The 23,363-nt window shown below is 40.6% G+C and overlaps 1 protein-coding gene across 1 annotated transcript in view; it reads left to right on the top strand.

Moving 5' to 3' along the window:
- MYO1D (myosin ID) overlaps positions 1–23,363 on the top strand; it is a 265,335-nt gene that overhangs the window by 107,524 nt on the left and 134,448 nt on the right. Inside the window, exons 17-19 of the mRNA XM_053892918.1 lie at positions 1,287–1,431; positions 1,978–2,082; positions 15,728–15,841. Of these exons, the coding sequence (XP_053748893.1) occupies positions 1,287–1,431; positions 1,978–2,082; positions 15,728–15,841 (364 nt within the window). The remainder of the gene's footprint in view (positions 1–1,286; positions 1,432–1,977; positions 2,083–15,727; positions 15,842–23,363) is intronic.

Here is a 23,363-nt window from a genome sequence, read left to right as displayed (position 1 = left end):
GTTGTTATTCTGGGTTTGCTTCCATTCCCCTGCTTTAAGACGGCATAAGTGCATGTAGGGCTCAGATGGCTCTGATAGAATAAAACCTTTGTGCTTGTTTTTCTCAATCAGGAATAGATTAACTTATGTTTTTAGTTACTTGGGCCAACAATCTCAGAGTCGTCTTTAAATTCTCCCTTATTCTCTTGCTCCCACATCTAATACATCGGCATCTCTCTTGGCATGTCCTTCAAAACACATCTTGGCCCAACACCTGTCTCTGCCTCTACCATTCCCTCTGCAATCCCAGCCATTGATCTCTCCCATATGCATTACACAAAGAGCCTCCTACCCACTCCAGCCTTCTTTCACACAGCAGTTGGGATGATCCTGTAAAGCAGGGGTCAGGTCATGTCCCTTCCTTGTTCAGAACCTTCCAGTGGCTTCTAGTCTCATTCAGAGTAAAGGCCAGAGTCCTCACAATGGCCTCCGTGGCTGTGTGGATCTGTCCCTGGGCTCCTCTCTGGCCTCCCCACCTGCTCCCCTCCCCCACACCCTTCCTGCTGCAGCTTCACAGGGCTCCTCACTGGTCCCCCAACCCACTCAGCAGGTACACACTTTAGAACCCTTGCACTACTGTGCTCTTCCTGGAGAAGACGCTCTTGTTCAAATATCCATGTACCCCCCTCACTTCCTGAATGTCTCTGCTCACAGATCCTGATCAGTGGTGCCCCCCCAGACCTCCCTATATCAATAACACCCCAAACCCGTTCCTGCTCTCCACTGCACCCCTGTCCTTCCTTCCTTGCCTGAGTTTCTCCATAGCACTTAGCATGTCACTCATGCTTGTTGGTTTCTTTGCTGTCTGTCCCTGCTTCTAGAATGTAAGCACCTAGCAGAAAGGACCTTTATCCGACTGTTCACTGCTGGGCCTCCACCGCCCAGCATCAGGAGTTTAGTAAGTGCCTAGGAAGCATTTATTGATTGAATGAGTGATGAATCCAAACTCTGTGTGCTCTAACTATAACTGTTAGGAGAACCCACGTATCATGAAGTTCTAGTTGCTTTCAAAACACACAAATGACAAAGAAAGTTATGCAAATCTTTGTCTAACAAGCTCTGTGTATATTTTGGAGACCTTTGATTTTTGTTTGTTTGTTTGTTGGTGGTGTTGGTGTTGGTGTTGTTGTATTGAGTAGCATGCAAGTACTTTGGTTTAAATTCTGCTGAATGGCAGCTCAGTTATTTTGGGGAATGAATGGGATTGGGTTTGTAAATCCTAATATATTTCATTTATTGACTTACAGATGGAGAGCATCCCAGCTCATCAAGAGCATGCCCGCCTCTGACCTGCCCCAAGTCAGGGCAAAGGTTGCAGCCATGGAAATGTTGAAAGGTCAAAGGGCCGACCTGGGGCTGCAAAGAGCCTGGGAGGGCAACTATCTTGCTTCGGTACGTCCAGGAGAACAAAGTACAATCGACTCCTGCTCCCTTTACAGGAAGGATTTACAGAAAGGGAAGAATTTTTCTGCAAGAATTTGTGGAAAGAACAAGACACCTACAGAAGCTAAACTTCTATAAGCGATAAGATACTAAACAAAAAGATTTTGTTGCTTCTAACTGCGCAATATTTGATGTTTCCCCTGCTTTAAGAAAGGTCGTCTGTGTCTCTGTGCCATATGTATTAGGTACACTCCACAACCTAATTTTTACACATTTAAACATTCCCTTGCATAAGTCAGCAGCTATTTTTAATTACCACCTTTATATTAATTATTCCCAAAGCAACATTTCATTCTCCCTCCCATCCCTTATTTTAAAAATTTTATAGGCCCTCCGGTATTATTGTAACACCCCTTTAGCTGCTCACCATCTGGGATGGGAGATAAAAGTGTGTGTGTGAAACTGAGCATGGTTACAAAGCAGGCAACCGAAAGATTCCCTTTTCATCTAAAATGCTAAGCAGACTCATTTTGTCATGTTTCCTTTTTCTTTCAGAAGCCAGATACACCTCAGACCTCAGGCACTTTTGTCCCCGTCGCAAATGAACTGAAACGGAAGGACAAATACATGAACATCCTCTTTTCCTGTCACGTCCGTAAGGTGAGGCAGGCTTGAAACAGACCTCCACGGGAAGAAAAGATGCATTCAGATGAACTTAACCTAGCCGTGACTGCAGGAAGACATCACACAAGGTCCATCCCTAGCTACACCACCAGTGAGCTCTGCCTGCCTGTGGGGAGGCATGGGTGTAATGGCTGACGTGACTTCGGCTTCAGGGATAGGTTCTGAAGCCTTTGTAAGGGAAGTGGAGATTTTTGGTAACTGTTTCTAGGGAGGAACCTCCCCGAGATCAGGGATTTGTATTTTACTGCATGTGAGTCTTTCCTAGCACGTGCCGGTCTACCTTGCATTTCATGGGCATTTAGTACCTTTTTTTTTAATAATTATTTTTAATATTTTATTGATTTTTGAGAGAGAGAATGAGAGAGTGAGCACAAGTTGGGGAAGGGCAGAGGGAGGAGGTCAGAGGATCCAAAGCAGGCTCCGGGCTGACAGCAGAGAGCCCAACAAGGGGCTCAAACTCACGAATCACGAGATCATGACCTGAGCTGAAGTCGGATGCCCAACCGACTGAGCCACCCGGCACCCCAGATGGTCATTTAGTATTTTTTTTTATACATGTTTTATTACTACTTTAACGGAGGGGAGGGAGGAAGGACATAGTTTAGAAAAAGGAGAAGGACAGAGAATTTGGGAGGTGGGGGAAGGGGGAAGTTATGAACTATGAATATAGTTGCTTATCTGAGGCAACACATGGGTGTGGACTGTTATTTACCTGCAGATGATGGCCTTGGGGCAGACAGAAGTGTGGAAGTTGGAGAGTGGAAGGGAGGGGACATAGTTGGTTTTTTAAAATTGTAGAATGCTTGTTTTCAAAACTTACAGAGGACATTGCAATAATTAATAAAAGCATTGTGCAAAATTAAGCAAATAAACTTCAAAATATTAATGAAATGGGTGAATTTAAGAAAAATATTTCCTAGCTTGACCCCAGAAGAAATATTGACATAAATATGCCAATATATTCCCAAAGGAGGAAAGAATTATCTCATAACAAAAGCCCAGGTTTGGGTGATTTTACAGTTGTTTTCTTTCAAATCTTGAAACAATACACAATTGCAATGTTATTCAGGTCAAAATAATGAAATATCTTTCCATTGTAAGTTTGGCAAACTTTTAAGATGTTGATAGCAACCAGTGTTTGCAAGAATTTAGAGGAAACACTGTTGGTAGGAGGCCTTTTGAGTGAATAGTTTGGCAATAGCTATCAAAAATTTAAATGCTCAGACTACTTAATCTACGAATTCCACAACTCAAGATTTATTGTACAATATATTCACACGTATATCCAAAAATAGAGTTTTATATGTTGTAACAGCCAAAAAACTGGGAAAAAATTACATAAATATATGATTAGACAAACAAATAATTGTGTATGTGCACCGTAGAATACAGTGTAGCTATAAGATGAACAAAAGAAGGATAAATGTTAAAGAAACATGAAACCATGGTTTTCCAGTCACTCACATCAAGCAAGGGAAGACGGCGATTCCTAAGATACAAGAAGTAAATGAGCGAGCCCTGCAGTTAGCTGGTTTACTTCCTTGAGAGACTTTCTAGTCTGTGGATGAGTGGGGAAGCCAAGGCAGAGCTCAGTAGACTCCGCTAGTGAAACAAGAGAGCTGAGCTGGGAGACATCACACAGCTGGAGTTTGCAGAGCAGAGAGCCAGAGAACAGCATGCTGCATAGGGGGACCTCCAAATAGCCTCAGAGCGTCCACAGCAGGTGTTCATCTGGGCGCTGCTCAGCATGTGCATGTGAAGCAACTACCCAAGGTCAGAGAAACAACCACCCCAAAGGGTAAGAAGCAACAATGGCCAGCACTCACCAAGGGTTGCAAATATTACCTGCTCCCACCAACCTTTGGAAAAACCTCATGATTCATTGGATACCAGGGAGAGTACAGACAGAAATCTTGGCATTGCTCTTAGGGAGTAATTAGCCCTTGACTAAATGCTGCCCTAATCCCAGCCAGCAAATCTTGAAAACGTGACCCAAAAGAACCATACAGTTTCCAAGAAACCTGTGCCCCAGAACAAAGCTCAAAAATATTTATGGGAATGCAAACTCTCTAGCACCCAAAAGATAAAATTCAGAATTCGTGCCATTGGATCCAAAATTACCATGCTTGCAAAACAGCAGGAAACTACAACCTATAATGAGAAGAAAAGTCAGTCATTCGAACTGATCCAGGACTGACATAGATTATAGAATTAAAAGACAAGGTCAGGGGCACCTGGGTGGCTCAGTCAGTTGGGCATCCGACTTTGGCTCAGGTTGTGATCTCATGGCTCGTGAGTTCGATCCCCATGTCGGGCTCTATGCTAACAGATCAGAGCTTGGAGCCTGCTTCGGATTCTGTGTCTCCCTCTCTCTCTGTTCCTCCCCTGCTCACGTTCTGTCTCTTTCTCAAAAATAAATGAACATTAAAACAAAAAAACAAAAGACAAAGTCATTAAAATAATTGTTATGCATATGTTACGGATAGGAATAAAAAACAGCCTCTAAGGTCTTTTTTTTTTTTTTTTAATTCACTTGATGAGATTAACAGCAGTGTAGATATTGCAGAAGAAAGATTTGTAAACTTGAAGATACAGCAATAAAAGTACCTGAAATGAGACACAATGAGAAAAGGGGGGGAAAAGATGCCACCACCTTAAAAAAGAGCAAAAAATTAGGACCCTGCAAGACAATGTCAAGTGGCCCAATACACGTGCTTGTGGAGTCCCTGTAGGAGAGAAGAGAAGGGGGAAATTTAAAATATTTGAAAAAATAATGGCTGAAATTTTTTCAAATTTGATGAAAACTGCAAACTCTTAGACTCAAGAAACTCAACAAACCCCAAACACAAAGCAACATGAAGAAGGCTGTACCAAGGCACAACGTGATCAAATTGCTTAAAAGCAGTGATAAAGGAAAAAAACAGGGGCACCTGGGTGGCTCAGTCGGTTGAATGTCCAACTCTTGATTTCGGCTTAGGTCATGATCTCACAGTTTTTGGGATCGAGCCCCGCATCGGGCTCTGTGCTGACAGTGTGGAGCCTGCTTGGGGTTCTCTCCCTCCCTCTCTCTCTGCCCCTCCCCTGCTTGCTCATGCTCTCTCTCACAAAATAAATAAGCATTTTAAAAAGAAAAAAAATGGAGGAGAAAGATGAGGATGCATCAGATTCCTTGTCAGAAAACAATGCAAGTGAGAAGATAGTTGGATGTGAGAGCTTCTTGTACTGAAAGAAGACAAAGGCTGTCAACCTAGAAGTCACCACCCACCGAATACATCTTTTAAAAACCAAAGTGACACGGGGGCGTCTGGTGGCTAAGTCTGTTAAGCATCCGACTTCAGCTCAGGTCACAATCTTACCTTTTGTGAGTTTGAACCCTGGGTCGGGATCTTGCTGTCATCATGGAACTTGCTTTGGATACTCTGTCCCCCTCTCTCTAAGCCCCTCCCCTGCTCATTCTCACTCTGTCTCTCTCTCTCTCTCTCCCTCAAAATAAATAAACCTTAAAAAATTTTAAATAAATAAACCAAAGTGAAGTAAAGACTTCTTCAGACTTATCCAAAAATATGCATTACAGGAGATGTTAGAGAATGTCCTTCAGAGAGAAGGAAAGTGATTCCAGACGGTAATATGGGGCATACACCAAGGAATGAAGAGTAAGGGGAATGGTGGCCACATGTGTAAATAATATTTTTCTTATTATTTAAATTTTGGGGGGCACCTGGGTGACTTAGTTAGTTGAGCGTCTGACTTCAGTTAGGTTGTGATCTCACAGTTCATGAGTCTGAGCCCCACATCGGGCTCTCTGCTGTCAGCACAGAGCCCACTTTGGATCCTCTGTCCCCCTCTCTCTCTGCCCCTACCCCGCTTTTTCTCTCTCTTTCTCTCAAAATAAATAAATAAACTTTCAATCAATCAATCAATCGATCCCTGAAAAGACAATTGCATACCAATGCTCATAGCATTCTTCACAGTAGTTAAGGTAGAAACAACCCAAATGTCCACGGACAGATGAATAAAGAATACACGTATCCACACGATGGAATACTGTTCAGCCATAAAAAGGAATGAAATACATGCTACAGGGTGGATGACCTTGAAGATATTATCTGAGTGAATAAGACACAAAAAGACAAATACTGTATTACACTTCTGTGAAGTAATAGATTAGTTGCATTAATAGAGAAAGAAAGTAGAATAGTGGTGACCCCGGGCTGGGGTATTCAAATATTCTGAGGAAGAAGAGATCACCTCAATATGATACAGACTTTTTAACAAAATAGATAGTAACTTTTTTAAAACTCCGAATGAAATAAACATCACCAAAGAAAGCTTGTTGACAGTATGTTGGAGTCTAATTCTGAACTCATAGATCTAGAAACTCTTTTAGAAGTAAACCTGGAGTTGATCAGACAATCAAGAAATGGCTTTTGCTGACCAGAATCAGACACAAAACCATATATAAGCCACAATGTCGATTGGTGAATTTCACAACAGAATGTATCATTTTATTGAATTCTCATATCTACTATCTAGGGTACTCCCTTTCTAGTATCAAGCTATATGAGAAATTAGTAATCAGAACAGTTGACCAAAGAGCATTGAATGGTTGTAAGAATTATGTTATCTACTATGGAAAAACCTGATGTCTGATTCTGTCGTTCCAGTGATGACAGTTTTAATGTCTGACAGCATGTCTCTACCTGGACCCCGCTGGATAAAAGCTGAAAAATTCTTATTCATGCTCCTGTGTTTCTAAATTCAGTGGAAAATAATATTTCTTCACACTATGCCTTAAATAATTTTAATTTTTTTTTTATTTGAGTATAGTTGACATGCAGTGTTACATCAATTTCAGGTACAACATAGTGATTCAACAACTGTCTACATTGTGCTATGCTCACCACAAGTGTAGCTATCATAGGTCACCAAACCACACTATTACAATATCATTGACTGTATTATCTATGCTGTCCCTTGTATTTCCATGACTTTTTCATTCCATAACTGGAAGCCTGTTTCTCCTACACCCCTTTATGCAAATGCCCATCCCTCTCAACCCCCCTACCCTCTGGCCACCATCAGTTCGAGTTTGTTCTGTGTATTTATAGGTCTGACTCTGCTTTTTGTTTATTCGTTTTTTGTGTGTTTTTTTTTTTATATTTTTAATGTTTATTTTTGAGAGAGAATGATAGAGTGTGAGCAGAGGAGGGGCAGAGAGAGAGAGGGATACACAGAATCCAAAGCAGGCTCTAGGCTCTGAGCTGTCAGCACAGAGCCCAACGTGAGGCTCAAACCCACAAACAGTAAGATCATGACCTGAGCCAAAGTCGAAAGCTTAACCAACTGAGCCACCCAGGCGCACCATTTGTTTTCTTTATTAGGTTCCACATATGAGTGAAATCATATGGTATTTGTCTTTGTCTTTCTGACTTATTTCACTTCACATAATACTCTCTAGGTTCATCCGTGTTGTTGCAAATGGCAAGGTCTCATTTGTTTTTATGGCTGTGTGATATTCTATGATAGATATCTCATATCTTCCTTATTTGTGTAATACTGCAGTAAACATAGGGGTGCAAATATCATTTTGATTAGTGTTCTCATTTTCTTTGGGTGAATAACCAGTAGCAGAATTATTGGATCATATGGTATTTCTATTTTTAATTTTGTGAGGAATCTCCACAGTTTTCCACAGTGGCTGTACCAATTTACATTCCTACCAGCAATGCATGAGGGTTCCTTTTTCTCCAGATCCTCACCAACACTTGTTATTTTTTGTCTTTGATTCTGACCATTCTGACAAGGTGTAAGGTAATATCTCATTGTGGTTTTTATTTGTATTTCCCTGACGACGAGTGATGTTGAGCATTTTTCACTTGCCTGTTGACCATCTGCGTACATTTGGGAAAATGTTTGGGTCCTCTGTCCATTTTTTAATCATATTGTTTGCTTTTCTGGTGTTGAGTTTAGATAATGCCTTTTTTAGAAACTTATCAATCCCAAGGACATGCCAAGGTAAACTTGGTATGATTTCAGTAAAGCCCTTTCCTTTCTGCTTTGAGTCTTTCTGAAACGACCACTTTCCATTAACTACAGTTATAAAATGTCCTTAAAGGTGGGAGATGTCTGCAAATAGCTGCCTTCACCAATAATGTGTTTTCTGTTGGTCTAACTCTCCAGGGGAACTTTATCTCTGGCCCCCTGTGGTGGTGACTAAAACTATAAATAGATTCTTTGGTTGAGGATTGCAGCATGGGGAATAGAAAGAAATAAGATGAGATCTCATCCAGTAGTGAGTCTGTGAGCCAATTTTTCTATTACTTTATGAATTTAAGAGAAAGAAAAACAGTGTTCCTATGCCATAATTATTTTAATTAACTTTGAATTTATAAATTAATATATACATGTTAAAATTTTCTCTCTGCCGCTTAGATTCTGCTGAGTTACGCAACATAAAGCTCTTTCCTTGATACATGATGTCCTTGCCACTCACTTGCTCTGTTTTAAGGATGATTTGAGTTGTTAAAACCCAAGGTAGAGATTTATGACCTGTTCTCCTTAGAAATTACATTTTTATGTAAAAAGGACTGTAATATTTCTAAACAGCACTTCAATAACATTTCTGCTTTGAGGTTTTTGTCTTCTGGTTTCCAGGTTAACTCATGGACCCATCACAGAAGGAAAGTCCTCTCCACTTGACCAGTGTGCTCTATTGTTGTTGACTCTTGTGTGAACTCATGAAATTATGCAACAAGCTTTTCTTTTTCTCATGTTCTTGTGCAACGCACATGTATTTCCTCATAAGATTTTGCCCAAGAGGAGGGACTGCTTTTACTTATTATTCAGGATCCACTGTAGATGCTCTGTAGTCTCCATACTCTAAGATGGATACAAATGATGAGTGGATTAGTGTTCTCCAACATGAGTTTCACAGGCCAGTGTTCTGTTGAATGTATATTAATTTGTCTTTAAAAAGGATTCCTTGTATTATAATTGGGAAATGCTGGGTTCAGCAGTTAAATATACTCTTGAAGGGCAGAATTCTCAGAACCTTTAATATATTCATGGGTTACGGGTATCCCTGGGGAGGCCATGGTTTGCAGCGTTCCTCAAACCTACCTGACTTGGAACCCCTTCTTTCACGAAGCCTCATCTGAGGCTGGTGTTGTGTAGAACCACTTAGAAAAAATGCTGACACAGAAGCTCCACAGTTACCTTGTTTCAAGTCTTCTGACAAGGGCCACCTCCCTTTCATGGCAAAAACCATTGCAGTGTGAAGTAAATAATTACTATCAAGAGTAGTATACTACCACTTGGACTCTAGTTTCCTCTTAATTACAGATACCATTTTTCGTCAAGTTGAAGGCTGAAAAATATGCTTTGGTTCGAAAAGAAATGTTTAGCAAATTGACTGATTTCTAAAACTATGAAGCAGAAGGGAGGAGACCATAAAATTCAAAAACCTAAATTTGAGTTTGCAGTTTCCTACCCTGCTGTGTCCCGTCTTACCTGTCCTAATTTAGTTAGCTGTGGATCCTGCCAAAGGTAACGGTGTGTTCAAATTTATCTCTGACTGCTTCACTTGCATCTTGAAAATGTGGTCTTGGGAGCAGGGATGGAGAATATACAATCACAAGTGTGGCTTCCCCTTTACCTTGGGGGGAGGGGGGAGGCATTTAGTGTTCTTCGTTGTTTTGTTTTGTTTTGTTTTGCTTTGCTTTTCCTTCTGAGGAACTTTTTCCACTGAGGAACATGACATTATAGTGGTTCAGAAATTTTTTGTGCTCAGTTTTGATTTAACTATTCCCCAAATCTAAGATTGAAACATCCCAATTAGCATATAGATCATTCCTTGTTTATGAAATGTTCTGAGGTTAATTCTACCTGTTAGGGAAAGATTTACCTACAAACGTGGGCATACTCTGACTCTCTCTGGCACTCTACAGAATCACACAGACATGTACATTTTCTCCCTATCCCATTATCTAGATTTATTTTCTTTTATGTGAAATTATTTTCACGTATTAATTTCTTATCTATCTCAACTACTAGACTCAGATTCTTATTATAACCAAGCGCTTCATGTCATTCCTTTGTATATCATCAGCAGCTTATAGAGTGCTTAAAAATGCACATGGCAGGGCGCCTGGGTGGCTTAATAGGTTAAGCATCTGACTTTGGCTCAGGTCATGATCTCACAGTTCATGAGTTCAGGCCCCACGTCGGGCTCTGTGCTGACAACTCAGAGCCTGGAGCCTGCTTTGGATTCTGTGTCTCCCTCACTCTCTGCCCCTCCCCCACTCACACTCTCTCTCTGTCTCTCAAAAAATAAATAAATGTTTAAAAAAAAATGTACATTGAGGGGCGCCTGGGTGGCTCAGTCAGTTAAGCGTCTGACTTCAGCTCAGATCATGATCTCACAGTCTGTGAGTTTGAGCCCCGCGTTGGGCTCTGTGCTGACAGCTCAGAGCCTGGAGCCTGCTTCAGATTCTGTGCCTCCCTCTCTCTCTGCCCCTCCCCTGCTCATACTCTGTCTCTCTCTGTCTCAAAAATAAATAAAAACATTTAAAAAAATATTTTTAATGTACATTGCAATTTTGGGAAAAAATTATCAAATTATTTAATTTAAGGAAATGCTTACCAGTATAATTTTTTTCTAATTAATAGGAATCATGTGTTGGATTTTAAATATAGGAAAAAATGGGGCACCTGGGTGGCTCAGTCATTTTAAATGTCCGAATTCAGCTCAGGTCATGATCTTGCAATCCATGAGTTCGAGCCCCGTATTGGGCTCTGTGCTGACATCTCTGAGCCTGGGGCCTGCTTCGGATTCTGTATTTCCCTCTCTTTCTGCCCCTCCCCAACTCAGCTCTGTCTCTATCTCTCAAAAATGAATAAATATTGAAATAAATAAATACAATCTTTTTAAAATGTAGGAAAAAATTAATTCAATATCATTTTTAGCTGCCCGATTATAGAAAGACCCTTTTCTCCATGAAAGTGTGAGTCTATTTTTAAGGGTAGCTACGACCAAGTAATACGGGGTTGCAAGTACAGACACAAATGTTTCTCCTAGATCCACCCGGGACGGTTCCCGGGGCCGGTCAGCATTCTGTGCAGAGTATTGTAGTGATGGTTGCTGCTGAGGATCCTGCCCTCCAGAGACATAGACTCTGAAGGAAAAGAGTAACTCATGGGACAGACACTTCATGAGATAAAAGAAAATGTGCAAATAAATCTCAACAGTTCCAACCAGAAGAAGAAAGCAATTCCAGATGAGCAATCCATGCACTTCTATAGTGCGTGCTATGTTAGGGAGCTTTTTACTAAAAAGATAGCTTAACTGATAGTCTTCCAGCCTCAGAAATAAGAAGGCCAGAATCCACAGTTCCTCTTTCTTCAGTGCAGAAATGGTTTTCCAAGACCAAACCAGGCAACGGGGACTTCAGCTGTTGAGCAAACGTGCTTTCATTTGCCACTGGGGAAATCTGTTTCGCACGTTACGCAACCTCCCCAGTGTGCTGCTGTATTTTCTAGTCTGACAGTTCTTCTCACCAACACTGACTGGCTCACATGGGGAAGAATGCCTCTTGAAATTATCTTGTGGGGTTAAAAGTGCTCTCAAAACCAACTGATGAGTAAATGCTACAAGTCGCCCACTTTGGTACTGGGTGCTGTGAGGTGTAAGAAAAAAGCCACCATATGACAATGACCCTCAAGGAGCTTCCGGTCTGGCTGGAAGACAGAATTACTGTCTGAAATAATAAAGCGGTAAATAAGAATCAGCCCTGGATATTTGAGATGCTACACTGTTTTGCTTCTCTAGTTGTGTTGAGGTATACAGTTCAGTGAGTTTTGGCTGGTGCGAACACCCATGTAAATCACAGCCCTGTCCCAATATAAAACATTTCTGTCACCCTGAAAAGCCCTCTCATGCCCCTTCTGAGCCAAGCCCTACCACCACCAAAGGCAACCACTCTTCTGAGTACTTTTACCATAAAATACTCTGCTGTTTCTTGACCTTCATTTAAAAAAAAAAAAAGATTTTTTTACTTTGTTTTGACGTAAATTTGTAAGTTTTATTTATAACTATTTTGCTAACTTATTTTTGGCTACTTTGCAAGGGAAGCAGCTTTTTTATATACTTCCAATTTTAAGATAATCTGAGTAATCTCTTATACTGGCTGAGTTACTTAAATCTAGATTAGTGAGGTTATAATCAGATTATCACAAGTTTCATGAGTAAAATCAATCTCCTGTGCCAAACATAGCTTCAACTATAAGTTTAAAAACACAGTGTTCTAGGGGCGCCTGACTGGCTCAGTCGGTTGAGCGTCTGACTTCAGCTCAGGTCATGATCTCACGATTCATGAGTTTGAGCCCCCATGTCAAGCTCTGTGCTGACAGCTCAGAGCCTGGAGCCTGTTTCGGATTCTGTGTCTCCCTCTCTCTCTGCCCCTCCCCCACTTGCGCTCTATCTCTCTCCCTCTCAAAAATAAATAAACATTAAAAAATATTTAAAACAACAACAACAAAGAGGGGCACCTGGGTGGCTCAGTCGGTTGAGTCTCTGACTTCAGCTTAGGTCACAATCCCCTGGTTCATGGGTTTGAGCCCTGTGTCGGGCTCTGTGCTGACAGCTCAGAGCCTGGAGCCTGCTTCAGATTCTGTGTCCCCTCTTTCTCTGCCCCTTCCCCTGCTTGTGCTCTGTCTCCCCAAAAAATGAATAAACGTTAAAAATAAAAAAATAAAAAAAACCAACAGTGTTCTAAGGGGCACCTGGGTGACTCAGTCGGTTAATCATCCAACTCTTGATCTCAGTTCAGGTCATGATCTCATGGTCGTGAGTTCAAGCCCCGAATCAGTCTCTGTGCTGACAGCAGGGAGCCTGCTTGGGGTTATCTCTCTGCCCCTTCCCTGCCCACACTTGCTCTCTCTCTCTCAAAATAAATAAATAAACTGTAAAAAAATAAATAAAAACACAGTGTTCTGCACAACTATTTTAACAAGTATATTTTTTCCATAACAAGCATCCATGGTCTAGAAATTACAAGTGTCTTTGAAATTATTAAAACTTTACAATTATTAAATGAAAACTTTTGCCCTTTTAGTAGAGAAGTGTAGATAGTAACTAAATTTCACAATAAGAAGATAGAGACTAAGGATAGATTTAACTTTATTGTCTTGGAATTTATAAGCATCAGCAAACCTTCCTTTCTTTCTTTCAGAAAAAAGGGTTTGGGACAAGATCTGGTGTTTTATGTGAGCAAAAACGCTTTGGCCAATAGCTCGTTGTATTCTCAAGTATCCTACTTTATTAGAAAAACCCTGTGCCTTTAGTTGCGATGTTAATTTTTGGTTTCACTCTTAACTCTACATGCATCCTATATATTCATTCTACAACTGTGTGATAGAAGTTCCAAGGAAAGAGTGATCATTTTTTACTTTAGGAATTTTAGAGGCTTTGTAACGGAATGAGAACTTGAGCAATATCTTAAAATATATATAGATAAAAAAGGAGAGAGTGGAAAATCACAAACATTTAAGAGAGAGAGTAACATGAAGAAACCTGTCAGGAGCAGAGCCCTTCCAGAAATAAAGTTTAAAAAGGAGAACGGTGGCGGGGGGGGGGGGGGGGGGGGTCTGGCTCAGTCGGTAGAGCATGTGACTCTTTTGGTTTCAGGGTTGTGAGTTTGAGCCCCATGTGGGGTGTAGAGACTCCCCCAAAATAAGAAGAATACTAAAATCTTTAAGATAAAAAAAATAAATGAAAAGTGGCAGATAGAAAAACTCTTAGGGCTCCTGGGTGGCTCAGTTGGTTGAGCGTCCAACATCAGTTCATGTCATGATCTCACAGTTCATGGGTCTGAGCCTTGCCTCTGTGATGACAGCTCAGAGTCTGGAGCCTGCTTCGGATTTTGCATCTCCTTCTCTTTCTCTCTCTGCCCTTCCCCCACTCACAGTCTGTCTCTGTCTCCCTCTCTCTCTCTCAAAAATAAACATTAAAAAAAAATTTTTTTTGAAAAAAAGAAAAACTCTTGAAAGTCAGGTAAAGGAATCAGAATCTGAGTGTCAGGAGACCCTGGAGACTCTAGTCTTTGTATTCAAAGCAGGAATCCCCCTACCACATCCACATCAGGCATTCACTTTGATTCTGCTTGAATCCTTTCCTTGTGGGGCATTTACTGCCCTTCCACGCGGTCCACTCTTGTTACAGACGGTAGTAATTATGAGGCATTTGTACCATTGCCTGTGGAAGGCACTGTCCATTTTTGAACATGTAGATTTAATGACATACTCGTTATACTTAAGGAAATTTCATCTAAAATACACCTATCCATCGCATTAGGAAAAGGGCAGAATGCATTGTTTCAAATAGGGGTTATGTTTTTTATAGCTTTATTGAGATATAATTCACATACCATACCATTCACCATTTTAAAGTATACAATTCATTGGCTTTTACTGTGTTCACAGAGTTGTATTTCCATTACCACAGTTTTCATAACTCCTTAGCTGTCAGCCCTGCAAACTTTCCATCTCCCCCAGCTGAGGCAACCAATGATCTACTTTCTGTTTCTACAGATTTGCTTATTCTGGACATTACATATAAATGGGATCACACAATATGTGGTCTTCTGTTACTGGCTTCCTTTACTTAGCATAATCTTTTTAAGGTTCATCCATGTTACAGCGTCTATCAATACTTCTTTTTACTGACATATTCCATTGTGCGGATATATCCTATTTTATTATCCGTTCATCAGTTGATGGACATTTAGGTTGTTTCTTCTTTTTCACTGTCATGATTACTGCTGCTGTGCACATTCATGCACAAGTCTTTGTGTGGCTATGTTTTCAATTCCCTTGTGTATATACCTAGGAGTAGAATTTCTGGGTCATATGCTAACTCTATATTTAACTATTTGAGGAACTGCTGGACTGTTTTCCAAAGCAACTGCATCATTTTACATTCCCACCAGCAGTGATGAAGGTTCCAGTTCTCCACATCCTGGCCAATATTTGTTATTACCTGTCTTTTTTATTGTCATTCTAGTGGGTGTGAAGGTGGTATCTCATCGTGGTTCTGATTTACATTTCTCTGGCGGCTAATGGTGTCACGCATCTTTTCCTGTGCTTCTTGGCCACTTGTCTGTCTTCTCTGGAGAAATGTCTGTTCCAATCCTTTACCCGGTTTTTTGTCTTTTTATTATTGAGTTATATATTGTAGGTTCAATATACATTCTCTTCCTTTAGAGATAAAAGCCCCTTATCAGAAATGTGATTTGCAAAACATTTTCTCCTATCCTCTGGGTCGTCTTTTCATTTTTTTAATAGTGTCTGGGTCACGTGTTTTTAGTCCCATAATTCTTCCGGGTTTTTCTTGTTTTCCCTGTTAAACTGTAAAACTGTGAAATTTAAATTGTAAAATTCTACAAACCCGGAAACCACTACTCCTTTTAGATCTCTGTTCATCCAGGAGAATGGGCCTTGCGTGGTACATATCTGTTCAAGAATGTGTCTGCACCACCAGCCACTGCTGCCCCTAGAGGTTTTCCTGCAGATAATTTGATTTCATTCTGGGTGAGATATTATAGTTTATTGGTTTGTTTTCTTACAGGTGAATCGATTTAGTAAGGTGGAAGACCGAGCAATTTTTGTCACTGACCGTCACCTATATAAGATGGACCCCACTAAACAGTACAAGGTGATGAAGACAATTCCGCTCTATAATGTAAGTGTTTTCTGCTCCTTTCTGAATAAGGGATTCTTAACCTGGTATTCCTGGACCCCAAGTGGGTCAGTAATTGATCACTACAACCTTTGGGGCTTTAGGGAGCCCATGAATTCCTGAAATTGTATGCCAATCTTATGTTTTGTACAAATGCACAATTTTCCATAAGAAGGATCCAAGAGTGCCTGGCTGGAGCGTGTGACTTTTGATCTTGGGGTCATGAGTTCAAGCCCCACGTTGGGTGTGGAGTCTATTTTTAAAAAAAAAAAAGAAGAAGAAGAAGAAAAAGAAGGATCTGAAGTTACCAATAAATTAATGAAGCATTTTAAAAAGCCAAGTGTAAGCGTTCTGCATTCTGTGTGATCTTTCTGTATTCCTAATCTTACATACTGCTTAAATGTTGTGACACATAATGTATTTTCTTATATATTTTCAAGAGGTTTGTTTTTATAGGGAAATGGAATCAGGTAGAAAAACAGTAGAGAATTACTTTATGAAAACATTACCTCTCTTTCAGAGGTAAAATGTGTGCTGTTCCCAAAAGTTCTTTTCACCAATATATTTTCCCTCTGATCTAAACTCACTCAGCTGTTCTCCATAAGGTTTTCAAGTTCTATAATCATTTCTCATTTGAAATATGAAATTTGGTGGATATCTCCCCGAATCTCAATATAAGATTTTTTTTTTTTAATTTTTCTCCTGCTGTATGTGGTCTGCTTTACAAGTGACTGTTGGTTCTGATTCTTCAGAAAGATCCTGCTGACTACCAGATCCTTTTGAGAGTCAGGTGGTTTTTGTCTGTCTGCTAGTTCCTAAGGAGAGAGGTCTGTGTTTGTCCAATAATAGAATCCATGAGGAGTATTATTTAAAGATTATTTTAAATCCTTTTGATATCTGCAAAAGGGAATAGGAAACATACTGTTTTGTAGTTTTATGTTGTTAAATCAAGAGTCCTGTTGGTTGTGAGGGACCACAGAAGGGAAACTATTCCTGGGTTTGCTAAATGATTTGGGACGTCACTGCAGGGTTGATTATGGGGTTGAAATTTGTGTCCATTACACTCCCTGCCCCAACCCCAATACACACACATGCATCTTTCTCCCTTTCAATAAAAAGGCTAACGGATTGCAGCTAAGAAGAAAATAGGACATTCTTGATTTCATATTGTCTTCTTAGCAAGCTCTTGTAATCTCATGTATCAATCACAGTTTAAGCCTAATAACTGCAGTCTTAGAGTAGGAGACGAAGGAGGATATGGGAGAAAATCAGATTTTGTCAAAGTCAAATGAAGTGTGGAAACAAACAAAAAAATAAATTGTGGCCTGTGTTTTATTTCTTTACTTTCTATTAAAGTAGGGAGATCAATCTATTAAAGGGAGATCAATCAGAGCACTTGATACAAGTTCAATAAATAGCTACGCAACTCTGAACCGAAGTTATTTTGCCAAACTACCATCCTTTTTCATGGTGACTGTGTGTCACTGTTCCCCATCATCATCAGCATCGTTGTCAATGTTATAAACAATATATAATATAAAAATTAACAGCAATTAATAATTGCAGTAAAGGTAAAACAATGTCAGTAGAATGGGTACACACTGTCACGGATGCTATCAGTCCTCTGCCTGTATCCCACTGCACCCGCTGATCATTTCTGGGCACACCTTCCTGACTCCAACAGCCAATGTCCTTGTCGAAAGTCCCCCATCAGGCTGCCAGAACCCCCTTTGCCTGCACCCCACGGTGGTAGCTGGTTTAACAAGGCCCTGTTGGCTGCCTTTCTGTCCCTGAACCATCTCCCCACTCCCTTGCCAGCATCCCTGCCCCTCCCAAATCACTTCTGTATGTTTACCAGCCTTTGTCTCGGGGTCTGCTTTGGGAAGAACTAACTTTGGAGTAGCGGTAGCGTCTTAGAGGGCGCCAGGTTGAAGGGGACAGAGGACTTCCAACTGAATCTATAAAAATGTTTTTTCAGTCTGAAACAATTATGGCAAACTATTAAGTGTTGATCGTGAAAACATGAGTCTTTGTGGCTTTTTCCTTTAAACTTTTTGTATGATCAGAATATTTTGAAATTAAACAGAGTTTAAGACAAGGAACCTTTAAACAATGATAAGATTAGTGAAGAAACTGGGAAGGGAAGGAAGAAGATGATCTCCCTTTTAACCATGTTGTGTTTCAAGGCAGTGGTGAAACTTGGAAGATATACATTCCATCCAATGTAGAGGAGGAAAGAATTCAGCACTCAAGATAAAAATTCAAGAGTGGATCCATGTTGGAGGCTGAAATTATGAGTCTAGAGAGAGAAAGGGGGCAGGTGACTGGAGAACATTCACAGCTAAATGGTCAGCAAAGAATCGCTGAAGGAAATGTAGTAGAAGGAAATCTCTCAATGGGCTTCCATTTGCTCACCTCTCTTTTAATGCATTGAAAGAGCTCTAGTTTCCCTTCAGTACCATCGGTTATGAGTTATTCTAAGAAAGATAAGAACTATAGGAACACTGTTTCAGAATCCAGTTGGAAAGTTCTCAGAAGTCAGAGTAATCGCTAAGAACAGATAGCTAAGGGGCCCACACCCTTCTCATTCTCGTGCCTCTCATTTCTTTTTCGTAGACTCCTTTCCTGTCTCAGTTAAGCTTTTCTGTCCCCAAGAAACAGATTGGGACCATATACTGTCTTGAGTAATGTTTTTAATGAGGATACACATGGTAGTCAGGGAGAAGAATCTGGCGAAAGCTAAGGAAATGCTACCATTCGGTGTTGAAAGAAGCTCTAAGGGGCTGTGTTATCCTGTAGCCCCCTGAGCAGCACGAGTGCTGGGAGCGTCTGCGTTCCTTCCATCCTCTCAGGCTCTACTTCTCTCTGTGTGTCTTCTTACTAACAGTCGCCGTCCTTGCCAGATGGCATGGGCCAGCACTAGGCTTAGATCTAAATCAGCCAACCCAACAAACCATCCGAGTGTCATCCTGCAGTAACATATTGCACACAGGCTCCAGATGAGGCCTCCCCATAGCAACCAATTCTGTATGATCCACATTGCTACCGTAGTTCCTTGTTAAGCACTCGTTAATCCATGCATCATCTTCCCTGACTTTTCCTGGGATAGCATGGGTAATTACTACAGTTCATTTGGGGCACAATTGATCCCTTCCCCCTACAATCTTTGACTGCTGTCCTTAGGCCGAAGTCATCTTTGGGCCCTGGTCACAGAGCATGCTGGGGTGGGTCAATAGGAGAGAAGTGCTTCAAACAGGCAGCTTCCTCAGGCACCCTTGGATCCTTGGACTCCTCCCACCTACACCTGTTCCAATCTCCTGGATCCCAGTCTTCCCCAAACAAAAACTAAATCATGCTCATGGATGCCCATTGCGGTAAGAGTTTAGGTGATGCTGTAGTTTGGCTGTGTGTCTAATCCGTTTCTAAATCTGGTCTTCATCGGTGCTTTTTAGCAGAATGTGTTTCCTTAACTGCTTCCAGCCTGCAATATGGGACCAATATTTGTTGCTTTCCTAATGCACCGTAAAAAGTACTCAACCAATTTACTATCTCTGCATCTCCTAACCCATTGACCTTGTATAAAGCAGTAGCACCTAAATGCCCCAGGCACTTAACTCTAATGGGCACATGCAGCGGCTCCCAGGGGCTCCCCAGAGATCGGTTAAGTGACTGCTTTATCCCTCCAAACCACGGCTTTACATGCTGGGTGGAGAGATCCTATTCCTTGTTGACAAGCTTGCAGCAACCAGGTGCACATCCCGTCTGAGAGGTGTTTCTTGTAGCATCCTGGTGCCTCATTTCTTTCTGCTAGATCTTGAGGCATAATGAACAGAGACTTAAGGAGACTCAAGAAATGGGGAGTTACACCTCAGTTAGAATGCCAGTGTAGGAATTATCTTCATTTGGGGTTTTAGAGAGCTGTAGACCAGATTGTCTTGTTACAGCCTCAATAACTAAACTCTTCATTCAACAAATGATTGCCGAATACTCATTATGTGCCAGACATATAGGTATTGTGGCACAGAAGTGTCAAAATAGTCAAAATCTCTGCCCTTACAGAATTTACATTGCAGTGGGGAGGGGAGGCAGCAGATTCTACTTACATGTATGTATTTGTGCATATATGTATATGTATGCATGCATATATATATACATTCATATACACATCATATAATCCATTAGAAGGGATAAGGGAAGAAATAGAATAGGGAAGGAAGATAGAGGATATGAGGGGTGTTATAATTTCAAATAGAGTGATCAGGCCTCACCGAGAAGTTGACATTTAAGCAGAGACTCATAGGAGCTAAAGAATGAGCCATATGCTTACTTGGAGGAAAAGTATTTAGGGTACAAGGAACAGCAAAGACACAGAGACGTGAGCAGGGAGGAAAGAGCGAGCCTACGGGGGGCTGGAAATGTTTTGCGCCTTGATCTGGTAGCAGTTACTCTTCTGTATATGTTTGTTAAAATTCACCAGGCTGTTTCCTTGAGATTTGTACTTTCTGCTGAGTGTAAGCTATATACCTCAATAAAGGGGGAGGCAAAAGAGAAAAAGAAAGCTATCTATGAAAGAGGATAAGGGAGGGGGTATGTCAAAGAGAAAAGTGAAGTAAATGAAGCAAATGATAATTCAAGCCCAGGGGGAGTTCTGACCCACTCAACAGCCAATGGTGTGTGGACCATTATCGCACAGCATGTGAAACACGTGACAGTTATGTTTGCTTTCTCCTCTGTCTAAACAAGAGTACATCCCCACTCCCCTCCACCCAGAGACGCAGCCCTCAGCTGTTCCTCAGAGGAGAGGGGAAGACACTAACTAAACGAGGGTGGACGCCTGATATAAGGGAAGCCAGTTGTAGGCTGCCAGTGACCCAGTCCTGGGGCCAAGAGCTCCTCGCTGTACCTCTTACGTTCCCTCCGTGTTCCTAACATTGATCAGATGTGCTTTTTTCTCATTGTTTCCCAGATCAGTTTTGCTGGAGACCTATTTTATTGATTTCGTTACCTTTTCATTGACCTCTGCTCTTGTTTTTTTTTCTTCTCCATTCTCTAGATTTACTCTGTTGGTTCCTTTTCTAGCTTTTTGCGTTGAGGGGTTAACTGCTTTCATTTTTATTGATTGATTGATTGATTGATTGATTGATTGATTTACATCCAAGTTAGCATATAGTGCAATAATGATTTCAGGAATAGGTTCCAGTGATTCATCCCCTACGTGTAACACCCAGTGCTCATCTCAACAAGTGTCTTCCTTAATGCCCCTTATCTATTTAGCCCATCCCCCCACCCACAGCCCCTCCAGCCACCCTCAGTTTGTTCTCTGTATTTAAGTCTCTTATGTTTTGTCCCCTCCTTGTTTTTATATTATTTTTGCTTCCCTTCTCCTATGTTCATCTGTTTTGTATCTTAAAGTCCTCATATGAGTGAAATCATATGATATTTGTCTTTCTCTGACTAATTTCGCTTAGCATATTACCCTCTAGTTCTATCCACGTAGTTGCAAATGGCAAGATTTCATTCTTTTTGATTGCTACATAATATTCCATTGTATATATATACCACATCTCCTTTATCCATTCATCCGTCAATGGACATTTGGGGTCTTTCCATACTTTGGGTATTGTCAGTAGAACTGCTATAAATATTGGGGTGGATATGCCCCTTTGAAGCAGCATACCTGTATCCCTTGGATAAATATCTAGTAGTGCAATTGCTAGGTCATAAGGTAATTCTATTTTTAATTTTTTGAGAACCTCCATACTGTTTTCCAGAGTGGCTGCACCAGTTTGCATTCCCACCAGCAGTGCAAAAGAGATCCTCTTTCTCCACATCCTCACCAACATCTGTTGTTGCCTGAGTTGCTAATGTTAGCCATCCTGACAGGTGTGAGGTGGTATCTCATTGTGGTTTTGATTGCTATTTCCGTGATGATGAATGACGTCGAGCATTTTTTCATGTGTCTGTTAGTCATCTGGATGTCTTCTTTGGAGAAGTGTCTATTCATGTCTTTTGCCCATTTCTTCACTGGATTATTTGTTTTTTGGGTTGAGTTTGACAAGTTCTTTATAGATTTTGGAGACTAACCCTTTATCTGATATGCCATTTGCAAATATCTTCACACATTCCATCAGTTGCCTTTTAGTTTTGCTGATTGTTTTCTTGTCTGTGCAGAAGCTTTTTATTTTGATGAGGTCCCAATAGTTCATTTTTGCTTTTGTTTCCCTTGCCTTCGGAGATGTGTTGAGTAAGAAGTCGCTGCTGCCAAGATCAAAGAGACTTTGCCTGCTTTCTCCTCAAGGATTTTGATGGCTTTCTGTCTTTCATCCATTTGGAGTTTATTTTTGTGTGTGATGTAAGAAAGCAGTCCAGGTTCATTCTTCTGCATGTCGCTGTCCAGTTTTCCCAGCACCATTTGCTAAAAAGACTGTATTCCATTGGATATTTTTTCCTGCTTTGTCAAAGATTAGTTGGCCATACGTTTATGGGTCCATTTCTGGGTTCTCTGTTCTCTTCCACTGATCTGAGTGTCTGTTTTTGTGCCAGCACCATACTGTCTTGATGATTACAGCTTTGTAATACAGCTTGAAATCCAGGATTGTAATGCCTTCAGCTTTGGTTTTCTTTTGCAGGATTGCTTTGGCTATCCGGGGTCTTTTCTGGTTCCATACAAATTTGAGGATTGTTTGTTCCTAGCTCTGTGAAGAATGCTGATGTTATTTTGATAGGGATGCTTGTTTTTAAATTTTAGTTTTTAAAAATGCATTTAAAATGTAAATTTGTGTTTATGAATGACCTTGAGCTGAACTTCACATGTTCTAATATGTGGTATCATCCTTGTTGTTCCATTTTAATTATTTTGTCATTTCCATTGTGAGTTCTTCTTTAAGCCATGGGCTGTTTAGTGGTATATTTTCCAATTATTTTGTATATGATAATTCATAGTACATGTGTGTATGTGTTTTCTATAGGGAGGAAGTTCACAAACTTCAAATTCATTTATTGTGAAACAATCTGTTTTGTATATATTTTATGTATACAAAAAAATTAATTTAAAAAATTAAAAATTCAAAAAAGAATTAATGTATATAACACCACATGAATCTGTTACCCTATAGCCAACATTCTACTGCACTGGCATTACCCCTAAGTTATTTTTTAAATATAAGAATCTATCAGATCACTATCTGTTGTATTGTTCTCATCAGTTTCTGTTAACACTAAAACATACTGCAGAATTAAAAACATTTAAAGAGAAGTGAGTTAAAATCTAGAAGGAAGAGGGGCACCTGGCTGCCTCAGTCAGTTGGTTAAGCTTCTGACTCCTGATCTTGGCTCAGGTCATGATCTCAGAGTTCATGGGTCCAAGCCCTGCACTGGGCTCTGTGCTGATGGCAAGGAGCCTGCTTGGTATTCTGTCTCCCTCTGTGCCCCTCCCCTGTTTGCTCGCTCACTCTCTCATGCTCTCTCAAAATAAATAAAAATAAACTTTAAAAAAGGAAGGAGGGGCGCCTGGGTGGCGCAGTCG

The sequence above is a fragment of the Panthera pardus genome, unplaced genomic scaffold (genome assembly GCF_024362965.1).
Source record: "Panthera pardus isolate Hobbes unplaced genomic scaffold, ASM2436296v1 HiC_scaffold_3, whole genome shotgun sequence".
Lineage (NCBI taxonomy): Eukaryota > Metazoa > Chordata > Mammalia > Carnivora > Felidae > Panthera > Panthera pardus.
The sequence above is the reverse complement of the archived record's forward strand: the minus strand, read 5'-3'. Positions and strand labels throughout refer to the sequence as shown.